We start from the raw sequence: 15,402 nt of genomic DNA, 5'->3' as shown, positions 1-15,402 counted from the left end.
CATTTAAATTTCATAAACAATATGACTCTTCCTATGACTGTTATAGTAGATATTGAATGTTGACGTGGCAAAGCGAGACCCAATTTTTTTTTGGCATGGTAGGCTTGGTAGCCCTCCCACTTTAATTGAATAATTTTGATATTCAACATTTTTTAATTCTTTTAAACATATAGTTCCATGCAAGCAAAAAGAGGGCCCCTAAACCTACCATGCCAGTAAAAAGTGGGTCTCACCTTTGCCACGTCAACATTCAATGTCTAACCTAACGGTTAGAAAAATAGAGGGGCCATATTGTCATGAAATTTACTGAATGTGAAAAAATTGAAAGGATGAGGATCAACTTGTGAATCTAGTCAAAAGGGTGCAAGTTGTAATTTCGGTCTAAATAATTTGGGTCATAATTCGGACCAACAATATGGTGCATGTGCTTGTACACTCATGTCTTTAACAAGGTCCTATATCCATTTATTTGCTTAACCTTAGACCTAGAAGCAATACCTAATTGCCGGTATATCATATATAATGGCTAACGGTGTTAAGATTGGTATGCAGTCTAAGATATTAGACTTGCACTCTTGTATCAGTCTTATTAACAAAAAGGGTACAATCCAAAAAAGAGCAACAAATAAGCTCCAACGAAGAAAGACAAATTAGCTCTAGTTGCACACCTTGCTTAGTCATCATCATTTGTATCACGCACTTGTCTAAAATTCGATCGTAACCATTCTAGATGCACATACTTACCACCAAACTCTTTGAACTCCATAGTGACATCTATCTCACTCACCCCTAAGCAAGATCTTAATAACAAATTAAAGGCAATATTATCATATGGGGGTGTAGAAACTGATAAATTAGCAACTAGAATCCCCAAAATGTTTGACACACTATATAGTGTGATATAGTGTGATGACCATCTTATCAAAGGTATTGGTCTTGAGCTGCCACCTCTCAACAAAAGCGAAGACCGCTACCTTATGGATAGTGTGATAAGAGCATAATACCAATGATGCTAAGCCAGATTGTCTAACATACCCCTTCAAGGTGTTATTTTTAGCTTTATGCCACAAGTCCCATGTTTGAAGCTTAGTAGTTTTGGACATGCATCTTAGGGAATCAAGTTCTTGTTCACAAAAACAAGCTATAGTCAATTACAGTATTGCAAACTATTCAGTTCTAAATTTTTATCTAAAGCTATTATGTATAACTTAAGATACATCATTTTTTTCAAAAGGAAGCAGCAATGTGAGTTGCAATGATATATCACTAGGACCTCTAGGGAAAGGCTCATCTAACTCACTGCTACTATCTTCTATAATAGTCTCATCCGCTGGACATCATCCACCACCTATGGGTTTAGGTCTTTTAGTTCTCCTACGCCTCTCCGAAGTTGTGGGATGTTGTCATTCTTCATTTGTTGTACAAAATCCAACTGTAGATGATCCATCTCTAGATACTCCACCTCTAGAAGCTCCACCTCTAGATGCTCCTCTCCTATTCATACATTCACAAATGGAATTCATGATTTCAAGTTTTTTAGAATACATGGAATATAGAATAAGTGAAAAACATATGAACCACCGAATAAGAGTGGAGCATTTGACAAGTTTCCACTGAATAAAAGGGGACAATTCAGCGGACAGTTGGCAACTATTAAAGCATAATAGTTCATTTGGAGAAAAGTTGCCAACCTAAGATGGATAGAGAGTGGCTTAACAAATGGGAAAACCGTTGGGGTTAGTACCTCTGAGGGCGTTAATGGTGAAATCATTGTTAACGAGCACGTAGGTGTTAGTATATGCAAGGATCATGATCAATCGCCTAAATCTGTTCACATGGTTCCTTGGGATGCAAGCACTTCCTCTTACCTTGATAAGGATGCTATTGTTTTCTCTTTTGAACAAAATGAAAAGCTCACACCTGTCTCAACGAAATTTAGTCCTTGCAAACAGGAATTGAACTCAGTTGTAGAGAACTTGGAAAATGGTAGATGCAACACATTACATGAATGCCTTTCAAGCATGAAACATGATCCAGTTGTGTCAGAGGATGATAGAACCCATAAATTTATTTCATATCACAGATACGGTGGTTCACGAGAATCAGACAATCAATATGATAAGAATGTTATATCCAGTATGCATGAATCGGTGGAGTCCCATTTAAATAGAAACAAAATGTTCAGTGCTGTTTATAGAAGGGTGAAATCACAGAGGCCAGAGGGCTAGGATTAATTTAGAAGGTGATAGTGGTGGCAATGGAGAAGGCTCTTCATATACTTCTAATACAAGCAACCACAATCTCATTTCTAGAGGTAACCTTCATGATGACTCAATTGATGGAGCTCGTAGGACACGAGATCCAAGTAGTGTGGATCATGATCTCAAATTGGGCCAAGGACATGATGAGCCAGGGAATACAGTTAGAAGCCCCCAAAATGGTTCTATGGATAAGTTTCAACTTCCGAATGAAGAATGGGGATCAAGTTCAAGGACAAGAGTTGGATGCAGGTCTACTGGAAGCAGAAGAAGCAGTTATTATGGTCGTGACATGAATCCACTGGAGAAAAGGAAGTCACATCAATCAGCAAGGAAAGGAACATCAAGAGTATTTCGATCTTGGTGGACAATTATAAAACACAGTCCAAATCTTCTGAATTTCCACCGGAGAATTCATTCTTGTACAGACTTGATATTTTATCATGAATAACAACAAAGGAAAAAGGAACTGTCAACCTTGTTTCTAGTAAGTTTATTGGATCCTGGAAACACCATTTTCCAACTTAATTTGCTTTTGTTGATCATGCTCCCTCTGATATTTTTAGCCAGGGTCGATCTGTCGGTCTACATTCTGAGCCAAGGTATATTGGTCTATGACATCAATAGTTACATTATAGCTTACTTATGATCAAAATTGTCTTTCATTTCAATGCATAACTTGTATCCATGGAAAATTACAAATTGAAAATTTCACATTAGGGAATGGGGTAGGCGTTACTTCCAAATAACAGTCCTCTATACTCCAAGGCCTACTCCCATAGTTGAGACTGTATGTTACATTTTCAAAGCAGAGGTTTGGGAAATCAGGTCATTGGCTAAAACTTACTTATCCCTTGTTGTATACAACATGTGAGACACACATGGTCATGTGACTATGTGTGTGTCTCGCATGTTATATACAACAAGGGATAGGTAAGTTCCTCTCCAGGTCATTATAGTGGCAAAATAAAGAAATTGTTAGATAATATACAAATGCGGGTGCATGCAGTAGTGCCTTTAAAGCTCCATATCAGAATCTCATTCCCAATGTCACATTTTGCCTTCTGAACAACAATACATGTTTTCGATGGAATGAAACATGAGCACATGAAAAGGTGCGCATAATTTTCAGTCTCTTCACCTATGAGGGGTTGGGGTTGCAGCAAACAAAGAACAATGTCATACCCTCCTCTCCTCTAACAGTTGCCTGCACACATGTAAGAAAATTATACCATTAGAAGCACTTCGAGAATATTACCCACCATGAACCAGCTGAAAAAGGTGGTTGAGAGATTGCTGGTAGTTTTTTCTCAAGTGTGGCCCTTCAAGGAGTGCAATTATATGAAGTAACCAAACTATGAAGTGCAGTTTATTGTCTGACTTTTCAAAATGGTATCACTGTATAACATAGATGTATCAACTCTTTATAGACGTATATGAGAATAACAAGGGTCAGGAGTCATACACCTCAAAATAAATAAAAAATAATTAAAAAAAATAAAGAAAAGAATCAGACTTCCCTATGTTTCAACTGTGGCAATTTACTCAAAAACAGACAGCAGATGTTTCAAAGCCAGGTGGCCCTACCAATATCTCTAGAATAACACAAAACTAGGGATGAATTCAAGCAGAGCCTAGGCTGGTCGCGCCTGGCTCAACTCATTTTAATAGATAGTACCTAAATATTCAATCAAAACTTCAAATGAAAGGCAAAAGCAATGATATATGAAGTGCTGTTACAATAACTTATTCAACGAAAATCTTTTTCCCTGATGCATTAGTAAAGGAGCTAAACTAAGAGGTACAAGATTGATTGTTAAAATGTACAAACTATATTCTTAAATGTTACTCAAGTATGGGATTATTAAACGTCTTCTTAAGGTACACTCTATCTGAAACTAGAATTAAGCCACCGAGTACATAGGAGACTGAAACTAGATTCTAGAAGGTGACTCCATATGAGACTTGGAGCATCTTCTGGGTTGTCTTTTAAGTGGTTATTGAACTAAAAATTAAGCCAACAAACATATTTAGAAGATCTCAGACAAAAACAAATCAGATTTATAAGATCATACAGAGTCGAAGAGTATAAATGATCATAGGGGGGGGCTATTCAGACCACCCCATTTTGCTGAGTTGACCACCCCCCTAATTTTTTGCCCATTTTTGCCCATTTTGCCCTCCTCTCCTCCTCCCCCACCCAGCCACCACTCCCCCACCGATCCCCTCCCCTCCCCAGCCCGCCCCCAGCCAGCCCACCCCTACCCAACCAGCCCGCACCCCCGCACCCCCTCACCTCAAGCCCCGCCGCCGTCGCACCCATCCCCAGCCCGCCCGCACCCCTTCACCCAAGCCCAGCCCCCGTCGCACCCATCCCCAGCCCGCCCGCACCCCCTCACCCCAAGCCCAGCCCCAGCCCCCGTCGCACCCATCCCCCACCCCCGATCTGGGGGTCTATGGGGTCGCGCCGGCCACCCATGGTGGTCTGGTGAGGGAGGGAGGCAGACAGAGGGGAGAGAGAGAAGATGGCAGAGAGAGGGAAGAGAGAGAGAGAAAGGAGATCGGGCGGCTGGGAGGGCTGGGTGGGTCGCGCCGGCGATGGGGAGGGGCGGGGTCGACCGGCGAAGGGGAGGAGTGGGTCGCGCCGGCGGCGGGGAGGGCTGGGTGGGTCGCGCAGGCGGCGGAGAGGGTGGCCGGCCAAAATTGGAGGGTGAGGTTTTTTTTTTATGTAGGGGCAAAATGGGCAAAAAAGGGTAAAAAATTAATGGGGTGGTGAACTCAGCATTTTTGGCTGGTGGGAATAGGCCCCCCCATGATCATATCTTTTTTCCTGGTATAAGCTTTTAGCATAAAAAAAATTAATGGGAAACCCTCCAAGAAGGAGGTTATCAGAGTGAGACACAGTATTAAAAAGACAGAATTTTTAGTGCATTTCATCCCCAAAAAGAAAAAATAAAATAAAATCCCTAAGCTGAAGTTGAAGCTTTCCTCAGTTTATGACAATTAATTATGTTAATCCGAATTAGCTAAATGAGATGCATTAGGGCAACCACAGCACTAAGCTGAAGAAAAATGGGAAATCTTGAATCCACATTACATTTAGGCATGTGGGTTTCACTCTAAAATTACAGACTTAGAAAAACATTCCATGCAAAATATTATTAGAGAAAAATCAAGGAGAAATAGAGAGAATGAGCGACCTGGTGATCGCAGTGGCAGCACGCATAGAGAAGGATATTCTGGTCTTTGTCCTCCTTTGGGTAGAGAATGTTGTTGTTGAAAAACACGAAATCAAATTAAGATTTTAAATAAATAAAACTCACAACAAATAAAAAAAAAAAAAAAATCAGTTGTTGTGTATGCGAATGATGACGACGACAATGGTTTAGGGTTTACTAACCATTCGCGGCAAAATTTCATTCATTTTGGAAAGCTTGAGTTTGGGGTTTGAGGCACTCTTGTGTTTTGGTTGTTCGCTTGGGAATGGCGGGCTCTCTCTCTCTCTGCTCTCCTTAAACAGACCTTTCTGGCAGCAGTTTAATGCTTTGATGCTACTCAACCATTTTAAAGGGTCCTGGCCAAGAAAACCTATGCCTATTTTGTGCGACCAAAAAGATAAATCAGGGTCAGACCAGAACAATTTATCATTCTAAAGCCATGGAAAGCCATCATGATTCATGATCCTCATAACAATTTAGGCAGTGGCTCTCCCCTGACCCTATTATTGGTACAGCATTCTCCACCATAGAGTTCAGGCTTTGTGGTCACCCTCAGCGGCAGCAGCCATAGGCCCATAGCTGGTAATAACATTCATACGCCATTGCTGGTATATTTGTATGGAAAAAAAAATATTGTATACAGCCCTACTCCCACATGTCATTCATGCAACTTTTATGAAAGAGAGAAATCATACACATATGTACCATTTGGCGGAAAAGTAAACCATTGTATGCAAAAACTTAAAAGTATAAAACAATGGAAGTTTACCGAAGAAAGCTTTGATTTATAAAAACAGCCACTCAAGTACAGTACAACTTCAAATAATGCCAAAGTCAAAATGAAAGAAATCACAAGTAACATCTACAAAGATTATTTGGCCCAAATTGACAACATGCATATCCCTCGTCTAGGAAGCCCCACAATCACAGCTGAACTAATTCGATGGAGTTTTGTTAATGTACATTACCTCAATTAACGCTTTCTGCTGTGCCTCCTGCTCTTCCTCCGGCTGCGCCTATCATCAGAATCAGATTCGGAAGCTGACTCAGAATCAGAAGATTCAGATGATGAGCTGTACCTTCTACGCCTCCTTCCCATCTTTTGCTTCTTTTTCTTCCTCCGGTGCCTCCTCTCCACCTCTGAATCAGATGATGAACTGTAATCTGAACTACTCTCCTCTGAAGAATAATCCGATCCTGTAACTGATGATGACCCACTATCAGTATCAGTCTCAAAAACTGAAGCCTCACTATCACTGCCAGAATCAGAAGCTGCCCGATGCTTCCTCTTGCTTTTCTTTGACTGCTTTTCACTCTTCTCTTCCTTCTTAGTATCTGGATTATCCAAATCGTAGGATATTGACAGCTTCATCTTCAGTTTAGGATTTTTGAGTTGCTGGGTCCTAGAGGGCCGAGAGATGTAAACACGTTCATTCTTGCATTCATATGTCCAATGCCCAGGATGGAAACACTTCTGGCATTGTGAAGCTGCAGTACCAATGGTAGACACATTAGACTTAAGGTCTTTCCGTTCACCCAATCTCACTGCCTTTTCAGTACTCATCAAATACATCTGTCTCTTGGCTTCCCTTTTCTCCTGCCATCTGCTGGGTCCTTCTTCCTTCTGCCCATAAGCATTAACATTTCGGGCGGCAGCAGCAGCAGCCCTTTCGGCCTGAGCTCGACTAAGACCTTTTGCAGCAGTCAAGGCTGCAGCCTTGATCCTTTCAGCTGCAGCCTGAGATTTCTCTTCTTTCTTGCTCGACATGTTCTAAATCACAATTTTCAAATCAAAAAATGCAGAATGGCCAACTCCACAGAGACCAACTATCCCCAGTTCCAAGAAGATATAAATACTGCAATCCCCAAATGCTCTGACACCCTGCATTTGAATAGTAATTAGGTCAGTCAAATTCATCAAATATCACCATGGGTGGGTCAATAAGGTCAAGAAATCCCAGTTTCTTAACAGCAAAAACTGATAAAATATTAACCTACAAACTCGAGTTTAACAAATTTAAAATTCGGGGCAAAACAAACACATAGCCCTAACTGTTGACAAATTAGAGACACTCCCAAAATTAAACAAGTATTTGTTTTAATTAAAAGAAAGTGAATATCTGGAACCAAAAGGGAGAAAAGCCAAATGAGAAAACACTTTTAAAAAGCCCAAAGATTTACGGAAAAATACCTTGTTGTGGTCGAAATTCTCTTAGAGAGGCAACGCTGTAGAGAAATTTAGAGGCAACGCTTCCGCCAACGAGAGAAGAGGGTCGAGATCCCCGCCGGCGAGAGAGAGGAGAAGAAATGCGGCGCTGCTTTCTGGAAAATTGCGACGGAGTCGATGGAGAGAGAGAATGGCGACTGAGAGAGAGAGAGAGAGAGCGGCTGATGAGAAACCAATTTAGGGTTTCACTCTTTTTTTGTTTGGTCGGAAGGGTGTCACTTTTACTTTTGTGTTTAGTTTTGAATAATGCTATACTTACCACATTCTTATACCACATTTTTATACCATCTGACGTGTCATTACTTTATTGGACAAAGTTTTTCTTTTTCTTTTTGGGTTTTTATTTTTATTTTTTAGTATCCAATGTATGAATGCCATGTAAGTTGCCACATAAGGTGGTATGAAATTATGGTATAAAAATGTGGTATATGTAGCACTACTGGTTTTAAAAATTTTAAATATTTAGGGCTCGTTTGGTACTGACCATTTTTCCAGAATATTATCAAGTGTTTGATATTGTTCCGGATAAATAATTTGACTAAGTTATATTGTGTTTTGGTGCTTCGTCGGATAACAAGATTAGACTTTTTTTTTTAAAAAAATTCTTTGATAACTTAGTGAAAATTGAAATCCATACGACACAAATTATTTTTGACAAGATTCACAAACCACCACTATCACTGCCCATCTCGGCACTGTTTCTTGCTGACTTCATGCTCTGGTGTGACAAAGAAGATTCACAAACTCAAAATTTGCAGGTGATTACCAAAACAGTGTGACGGAGAAGGCTCATATACAGAGCATATGAAACAGATATTAGCAACAAGCTTTTCTAATTTATTATTAGAAACATATGAGGAGCATGTACTTGGTAAGGGCTTGATGTATCCACTGGGCCTTTATGACAGATAAACAGTTGTCCACTGGCATCTTGGGTAATCATGATTTTCAAATAAGTGATGAAATCACTGAAATAGAAGAAGATGACAGTATAGGACCCACATGTGTAAACCCAAATGGTCGTAGGCGAATTAAGGGTTGCTGTCATGTTAACTACTTAGTCAAACACTATGAAGCTTCTCTGTCACACCAGAGCACAAAGTCAGCAAGAGAATGGTGCCTGAAGGTGCGAGATCCGACCTGCTGTTGAGGAGACGATTACGTTTGAAGTCAAGGTTGGACGCGACTTCAGAGATAGGGAGGTGATAGTTGTTGTTGGTGTTTTTAAAAAGAGCGTCTCTTGGTTTTCAAGCGTGTTTTTGTTTTCCCAGATCTTTATAATTAAGCATATGTGTGGGTTGTATTAATTAGTCAAGTAAGGAGAGTATTAAAAACCCAGTCTGGTTTACATAGTCAGATAATTAAATAATACAAGTTGACACCAAACAACTGACATGGATTATTTACTCCTATCCAAAGTCTAATACGGTGTACCAAACATGCCCTTAGGGTTAATATTTACCGGCCTGTGATAAAGTTGAGATATTAAATTTAATTAAAGGTTAAATATAAAAATTGTCCACAAATTTTATATTGATTTTCAATTTGGCCTACTAACTATAAAAAGTGTCAATTTGATCCATGAATTTTCTAAGTTGTACCAAAACAGTACAAACGTAAACTTCCATCCGAAAATTAATGGAATTGTGCACATAAAAATGTAATGAACGGACTGAAATGTCCCTGAAAATGTGGTTACTTGCTGTGCACATGATCATTTTCCATTAAATTTTTGGATGGAAGTTAACATTTGTACTACTTTGGTACAACTTGAAAAGTTTGTAGACCAAATTGACACTTTTTATAGTTAGTGGACCAAATTGAGATTCACTGTAAAGTTCATAGACCATTTTTGTATTTAACCCTTTAATTAAACATGTTTTATTTTTAAAGCCCACTTGAGAAATAGAGCTGATTTTGCAGCCCACACGCTACAATAACTTTTCTACCTGGCCCACTTTTTAAAACACTCAACACAAATGGAACAAAAGTCATTAAAAGGAGCCGAATTTGTGCCACCGATTAACCATTAACCTCTACTAACCGTGCTTATGTAGATAATCAACAACAAGGATCAAAGATAACCATAAAAAACCGTTTGTTCTAATACCCATCGTGGATGAGAAAAAAGAAACAGATTCATTGTGGACGAGAGAGAACTAGAGACGACGAGAGAACGACGAAGCCCTGTGCGAACGACGAACTAGAGATCCATTATGGAAGCAACTCTGTTTCAAACTCAATAGCTATTGACTCTCAAGTACAATTTATTCTCTCAATTCTTCTCCAATTTCTTCTACCAAAAACAATTTTGATCGAAAACTCTAGACTCATTTCAATGAAAAAAGTTGTTAACAACTTCCTAAAAGAATGGGTACCTTTCACAATGATATTTGCCACTATCTATTTAATTTCACTATTTTTTTTTTTTTGAAAATTTTAATTTTTATTCACTACAACAAAAAGTTTCAATAGATATCGCTCCTTTTATATCAGATGTGAAATCAACTGATATTGTAAAAATTATAATCTTAGTTAATTTTTTTGCTGATTTATTAATTCTAATAAGCAATTACCAGTTTGTTTCCACCTGATATATAATATTTTACCTTGTTCTAAGAATTTTGCTAAGACATCAGTCTACACTGTTAACTGATATCATAATTTAACATTTTTCCTCCCTCATATATTTTTTGTCATCCCACCCATACTCACTTAAACACACTCCATATTAAAAGTTTTTGCTTTTTCTTATTTTTTATTAACATATCAGACAAATATATCAACTGATATATTAACTACATTATGTGACCTAAGTAAAAGGGCGGGTCAATTTCCCTCTTCTAAATTTTTTTTTCTGGCCCCACCAAACACTTAGACCTCACAGACAAGCTCACAACCAAACCCTTAGACACCATCAAGACCTCACTGTGACTCTCACTCCTCTTCACACTGAGATCGTGCCACACGCCTGCTCGTCTTGCTCGATCTAGCTAGTCGCTAGCGCCGACCATTGTCGTTGGTCGTGCACGAAGTCCAACCCTTTCTTCGGCTTAGGGTTCTTCCATTCTTTGTCTCCTGTCGGTTCGAAAGGTATGTGTTTAAATCTGGCCCTTCTTTCTTTCATTGAGTCTTCCATTCTCTGTCTCCCACTTTTGTTAATTTAATGTTTCTAAATTTCTTCAATTTAAGGGGATTGAGGTTAGGGAAATTGATTCATTCTGTTTTTCTTCAATTTTAGGGTTTTAATTTTTGTAATTTACATAAATTTCGCACATATATTTTGGGTCTGGAAATGGGGTTCTAGCTGGGTTTTGGGATGGGTCTTTCGCACATAAATTCTGGGTTTGGAGTTTGATTTTATGGTGGATTGTGGTTCCAGTTATGCATGTGGGTGGGATCTGTTCTCGTCTCTGTGCTTTCAGGGATGGGTCTGGTTGTGATTTTGTGATTCACAAGCTTGTATTTGTGTAGCTTGCTGAAACATTAGCCATGGTGTTTTACATATAAGTGATTCTGTTTGATTTTTCAGGTTTATTTTGTTGGGAATAGCATAGAGAACCAGCCCTTAATTTTTAGACATCAGGAATTGCTAACCTTGGTATGTTTGCCAACTATTTACTTATTATCATATGATATGCTTGTTGTTTAATTTTGGACTTGTGATTTGACTATGTAGCTGTAAAATATATAACATAAGAGCTGATTGCCAGTATGAATATAAGTTGTTTGAAAAACTAGGGGAACAATAAAGTAACTAGTGTAAATTTATATTTGGTAACTAGTGTAAATTTATGTTTGGTAGACTTGCTGACTTTTGGGAATAATATTGGTCTGTTTGAGCTATCTATTGTCCATAACATGTTTGAATCCTATATGAACCTTGTAGTACATAACTCTTTGTCTCTTAGGGTGAAAAATTGTATTACACTGTGTGTGTTAGCTGAGAAATTTGCATTTTTCTTTGAATAATTTCCTTAGTATTGAATTTGTGTCTCTTTATGTGAAGTTAATATTGACAAGTAAGTGCATGCAATGGGTAAAACCTGGATGCATGATGATAGAAGGACTAAGGAGTATGAGACGGGAGTTGAGAATTTTTTGAGAGAATGCTACCAATCCTAAGTACATCCATTGTCCTTGCAAAAACTGTGAGAACTTGAGTAAGTTTACCATTAGGATAATAAGAGAACATCTTTATTTTAATAATACAATGCGGGGTAAGTTTCTTTTATTACTTAACCCTTCACAAACAACTCAGCCCTACCATTTTAAGCTTTCCATTTATCACTTGTTGATTATTAATGTTAATTTTTCAAGCGCGCACTGGATTTTGACCATTCTCAAATAAAGACAAAAACACAGTTTTTATAATGGACCTCCTCCAAGGCAAACCCATGACAAAGAGTGGATGGAAGTTGTCAACACGTAAGACTTTTCTTTTATTTGATTCATTTGTAAACATATATACTTTTTGTTTTCCAGATTTATATACTTTACCATCTTCAAGAGGTATGTGATTATAACTAAATTTCAAATTTTGTTGATTAAGTGCTGTCAGACAATTTAATAGAAGAACGGGTACTAGGCAAAGTTCGAAAATGCCATAATGGAGGCATTTTCCCATAAGTCCTCGATATTTAATTTCATTAACATACCTTATTGTTTTATGACTAACAAGGCCAATGACTGTGGTAGGAAATAACTGTGTGTTTTATTGTTTTGGATCCTACATGCATAGTGTCCAAAGCAACCTGGTGGCGTAGAATGTGGTTATTATGTAATGCGCTACATGAAGAAAATTATTGAGGATACCAACCTTGCTTATGAGACAAATGTCAGATTTCCATTTCATTAAAAACTTGGCCCATGTCTCTGTTAACCTTGTGTGGTTTTATTGGTCTATTATTTTGGATATTTGAACCTGGTGTAGATTATATTGCCTTTGTGTTGTTTATGCATTTGGATAATTGATTACTGCCTTTGATTGAATACTTGGAGTATGGTTTGTAATGCATTTGGAACTGATCCGATCTGTGTTTATTGCTTAAGTAATACTTGAATCTAGATATATTGCAAGTCTGTCTTTTTTTTTTCCTTTAAGTGGTTTATTGTACTGCCCAAATTATTGAATAAGTTAGCTGACTTGGAGAAAATGCATATATATATGTTCCTTTGATGTTTTCAATGGACGAAGACCAAGCGTTGTGGATACACTCAAGAACAAATAGATGAGGTACGGGTGGAAAGAGGAGATTTTGTCAACACCAAATATTTGTAGATTGACAAGTTGGTAGGTGGTGTATGTTTTGCTTTTTGTGTGGATAGAGTTTGCTGCTATGCATGCTGATATTTTGCAAAGGATAGGAGAAGATTGAAGATTTTGCAACTTTTAGAATATGTGCTGCCAAGCCAATATTTTGTAAAGGATGACAGATTTTAGAACTAGCTAGCTAGAACATGCATAGTACTGATTTGCAAATGTTAACTTAGGTGTTTCCATGCATATATTTTTGTACATGTGGCTAGCTTTTGGAACATTACTAGCTAATTGATTTTGGTTTTGTAAGGGTCTTTACAAAGCAGGTTAATTTAGGCAATATTGCCTTAGTTCTTAGCAAGGCTAGCTGGTGGTTAGGTTTAGACCTTTACAAAATAAAAATTGTGATATTTTGTTAGATATTGTACTTAAAACCTTATTTGAATTGGCAGCTTTGAATGTCATTGATACTTGCAAACATTTAAGGCCATTTCAAATTACATGCATATTTTAATGTTATTGATATCATTTTTAGGTGAAAAAAACTAATATTTACCCTACATTAAAATTTCTACTTTTGAACCCGAAATATTAAACAATATCATATTCTACCTTAGAACTGATATTAATACCTTGGTTATATACCGGATTTACTCTCAGACCTGATTTTTATACTCTGGTTATATATTAGATTTTATCTCAAACCTGATATATAAAAATGGTTGTATATATCTAATTCACTCTCATAACTGATTTTTATACCTTGAATATATATCAATCTTAGTGTCAAAGACGATGTCTATTGACCAGAAATATTACACTCAGATTTTTTTAGATATAAGAAATACTAAAAAAACTTATATTCATTAAATCTTTAGGACATCAGATTTGAATTTCAAAAAAGGGTATGTAAAACATATTTAGATATTAGTTGAACAACTAATATCTAAGGAAGTACATTAGATATCACGACTCGATATATCACATTGGTATCCCATTAGATATTAGTCCACGACTGATATATATTGATGTTTTTGTTGTAGTGATTTCAGTAAGATTTGCCACTGTCTGTGAATAAATTGCTTATGTTTATATGATATTTGGCATTTTGAGTAAGAGGCACGAGATGATGATATCAATATTTGATTGCCACTACCATTTAACACTCACTTTCATGAATAATATTTAACGAAAAAACTTACCTATCACGGTTGTATATATTTTTTATGTCTATCTCTCTCATCATATGATCTAGCACGTGATGAGAGAGATAGACACAATTTTATATACACTTGTTACATAGAAGTCTTTCTATTAACACTCACAAGAAGATTTGATTGCAACTGCCATTTGTCACTGACTTTACTGACGGTCTTACACTACTAAGAGTACTACAGTACGTAATACTTGTCCTACTGTAGGTAACTAATTCGCTCTTTTAAGTTTTCCAATATCCTTTGATGTTTAGCATGTAGTGTGACATGTGTGCTTTCCTGATATATAGATTATATATTAAGAGTAATTGTACAACTTCTTTTTTCTTTTTTAATCTAAATTGTCACTGCCTATGCATATTTGCCACTGCCTACATATGTGAGATTTTATATCTACATTTTATTTGTACATATTTGCCAGACAGTAACAAATTAATATGTGGAATTTTATATCTACATTTTATTTGTATGCATGGATTATGTGCCTTGCTTGCAGCCTTGCTTCCAACTAGTTTTGCCCTAAAATGAATTTTCAATGCTGATGCGTTTCTCCCCCATTTAATTTTGCTATGATACATTTCTCTTCAATTGTGATAGATTTTATTTGTTACTGTCTAACAGTAACAAATAGAATCTCATATTTTCCCCTAAAAAACTAAAGTAATTCTAAAGTGAAACCCAATATACAAGGAGTATGTATTAGCAAAAGCACTGCCAGTAAAAACGCTTGGAAGCGCTAAGTAAAAGCTCTTCTAAAAAGCAGTACAAAATGGGAAAATGCATTAAGGACTTTTTTAGGAGTGCTTTTAGATGTGCTAAAAGCGCTTCCAAATTGGCGGAAGCACTTTTGCTTTTTAAAATTGATGTTTGGCTGTTTTTGAAAAAGTGCTTTAAGTAGGCTAGGAAGCACTTGAAATATTTTTTTTTTCAGGAGGTGCTTCCTCTTAAATGCGCTGCACAATGAAAAACCAAAAAGCACTTGGGCCTTTAATGAAACTTTTCTATTTCCTAAATTATCCCTATTCTTTTAATAAAATTCTCCAATTATCTTCTCCCTAAAACTCAAACCCTCAACGTCTTCTTTGTTTCTCCTCCCATAGAACTCTTTTACCTTCTAGTCCTTCTTATCAATCTCTTCCTATATAGCTCATAGAAATATTGAATCTTTTGATTTCTCTTTAAATTTTGTCATTCAGGAGAAAGCGTCGTCTCAAAATCCACCAAA

At 37.2% G+C, this 15,402-nt stretch overlaps 1 protein-coding gene across 5 annotated transcripts; it reads right to left on the bottom strand.

Moving 5' to 3' along the window:
- Window positions 1-2,951: 2,951 nt before the first annotated feature.
- Window positions 2,952-7,896, bottom strand: LOC147273389 (uncharacterized). 5 transcript variants are annotated; one of them, XR_015124282.1, is made up of 5 exons: window positions 7,668-7,896; window positions 6,445-7,358; window positions 5,659-5,852; window positions 5,459-5,512; window positions 2,952-3,465 (listed from the first exon to the last, which is right to left on the bottom strand). XR_015124282.1 is itself a non-coding variant. In XM_086257429.1 (3 exons), the coding sequence occupies exon 2, from the start codon at window positions 7,242-7,244 to the stop codon at window positions 6,450-6,452; it is 795 nt and encodes a 264-aa protein (XP_086113555.1). In that variant the 5' UTR covers window positions 7,245-7,358; window positions 7,668-7,896; the 3' UTR covers window positions 2,955-3,465; window positions 6,445-6,449. The 5 variants fall into 5 exon arrangements, 4 of the variants coding, with proteins under 4 accessions (XP_086113555.1, XP_086113557.1, XP_086113556.1 ...); XM_086257429.1 differs by lacking the exons at window positions 5,459-5,512; window positions 5,659-5,852 and having other exon boundaries at window positions 2,955-3,465; XM_086257431.1 differs by lacking the exons at window positions 2,952-3,465; window positions 5,659-5,852 and having other exon boundaries at window positions 5,489-5,512.
- Between the last annotated feature and the right edge of the window lie 7,506 nt (window positions 7,897-15,402).

The sequence above is a fragment of the Dryas octopetala genome, chromosome 9, assembly GCF_963921425.1.
Source record: "Dryas octopetala chromosome 9, drDryOcto1.1, whole genome shotgun sequence".
Classification (NCBI taxonomy): Eukaryota; Viridiplantae; Streptophyta; class Magnoliopsida; order Rosales; family Rosaceae; genus Dryas; species Dryas octopetala.
This window is presented reverse-complemented; position numbering and strand designations above follow the sequence as displayed.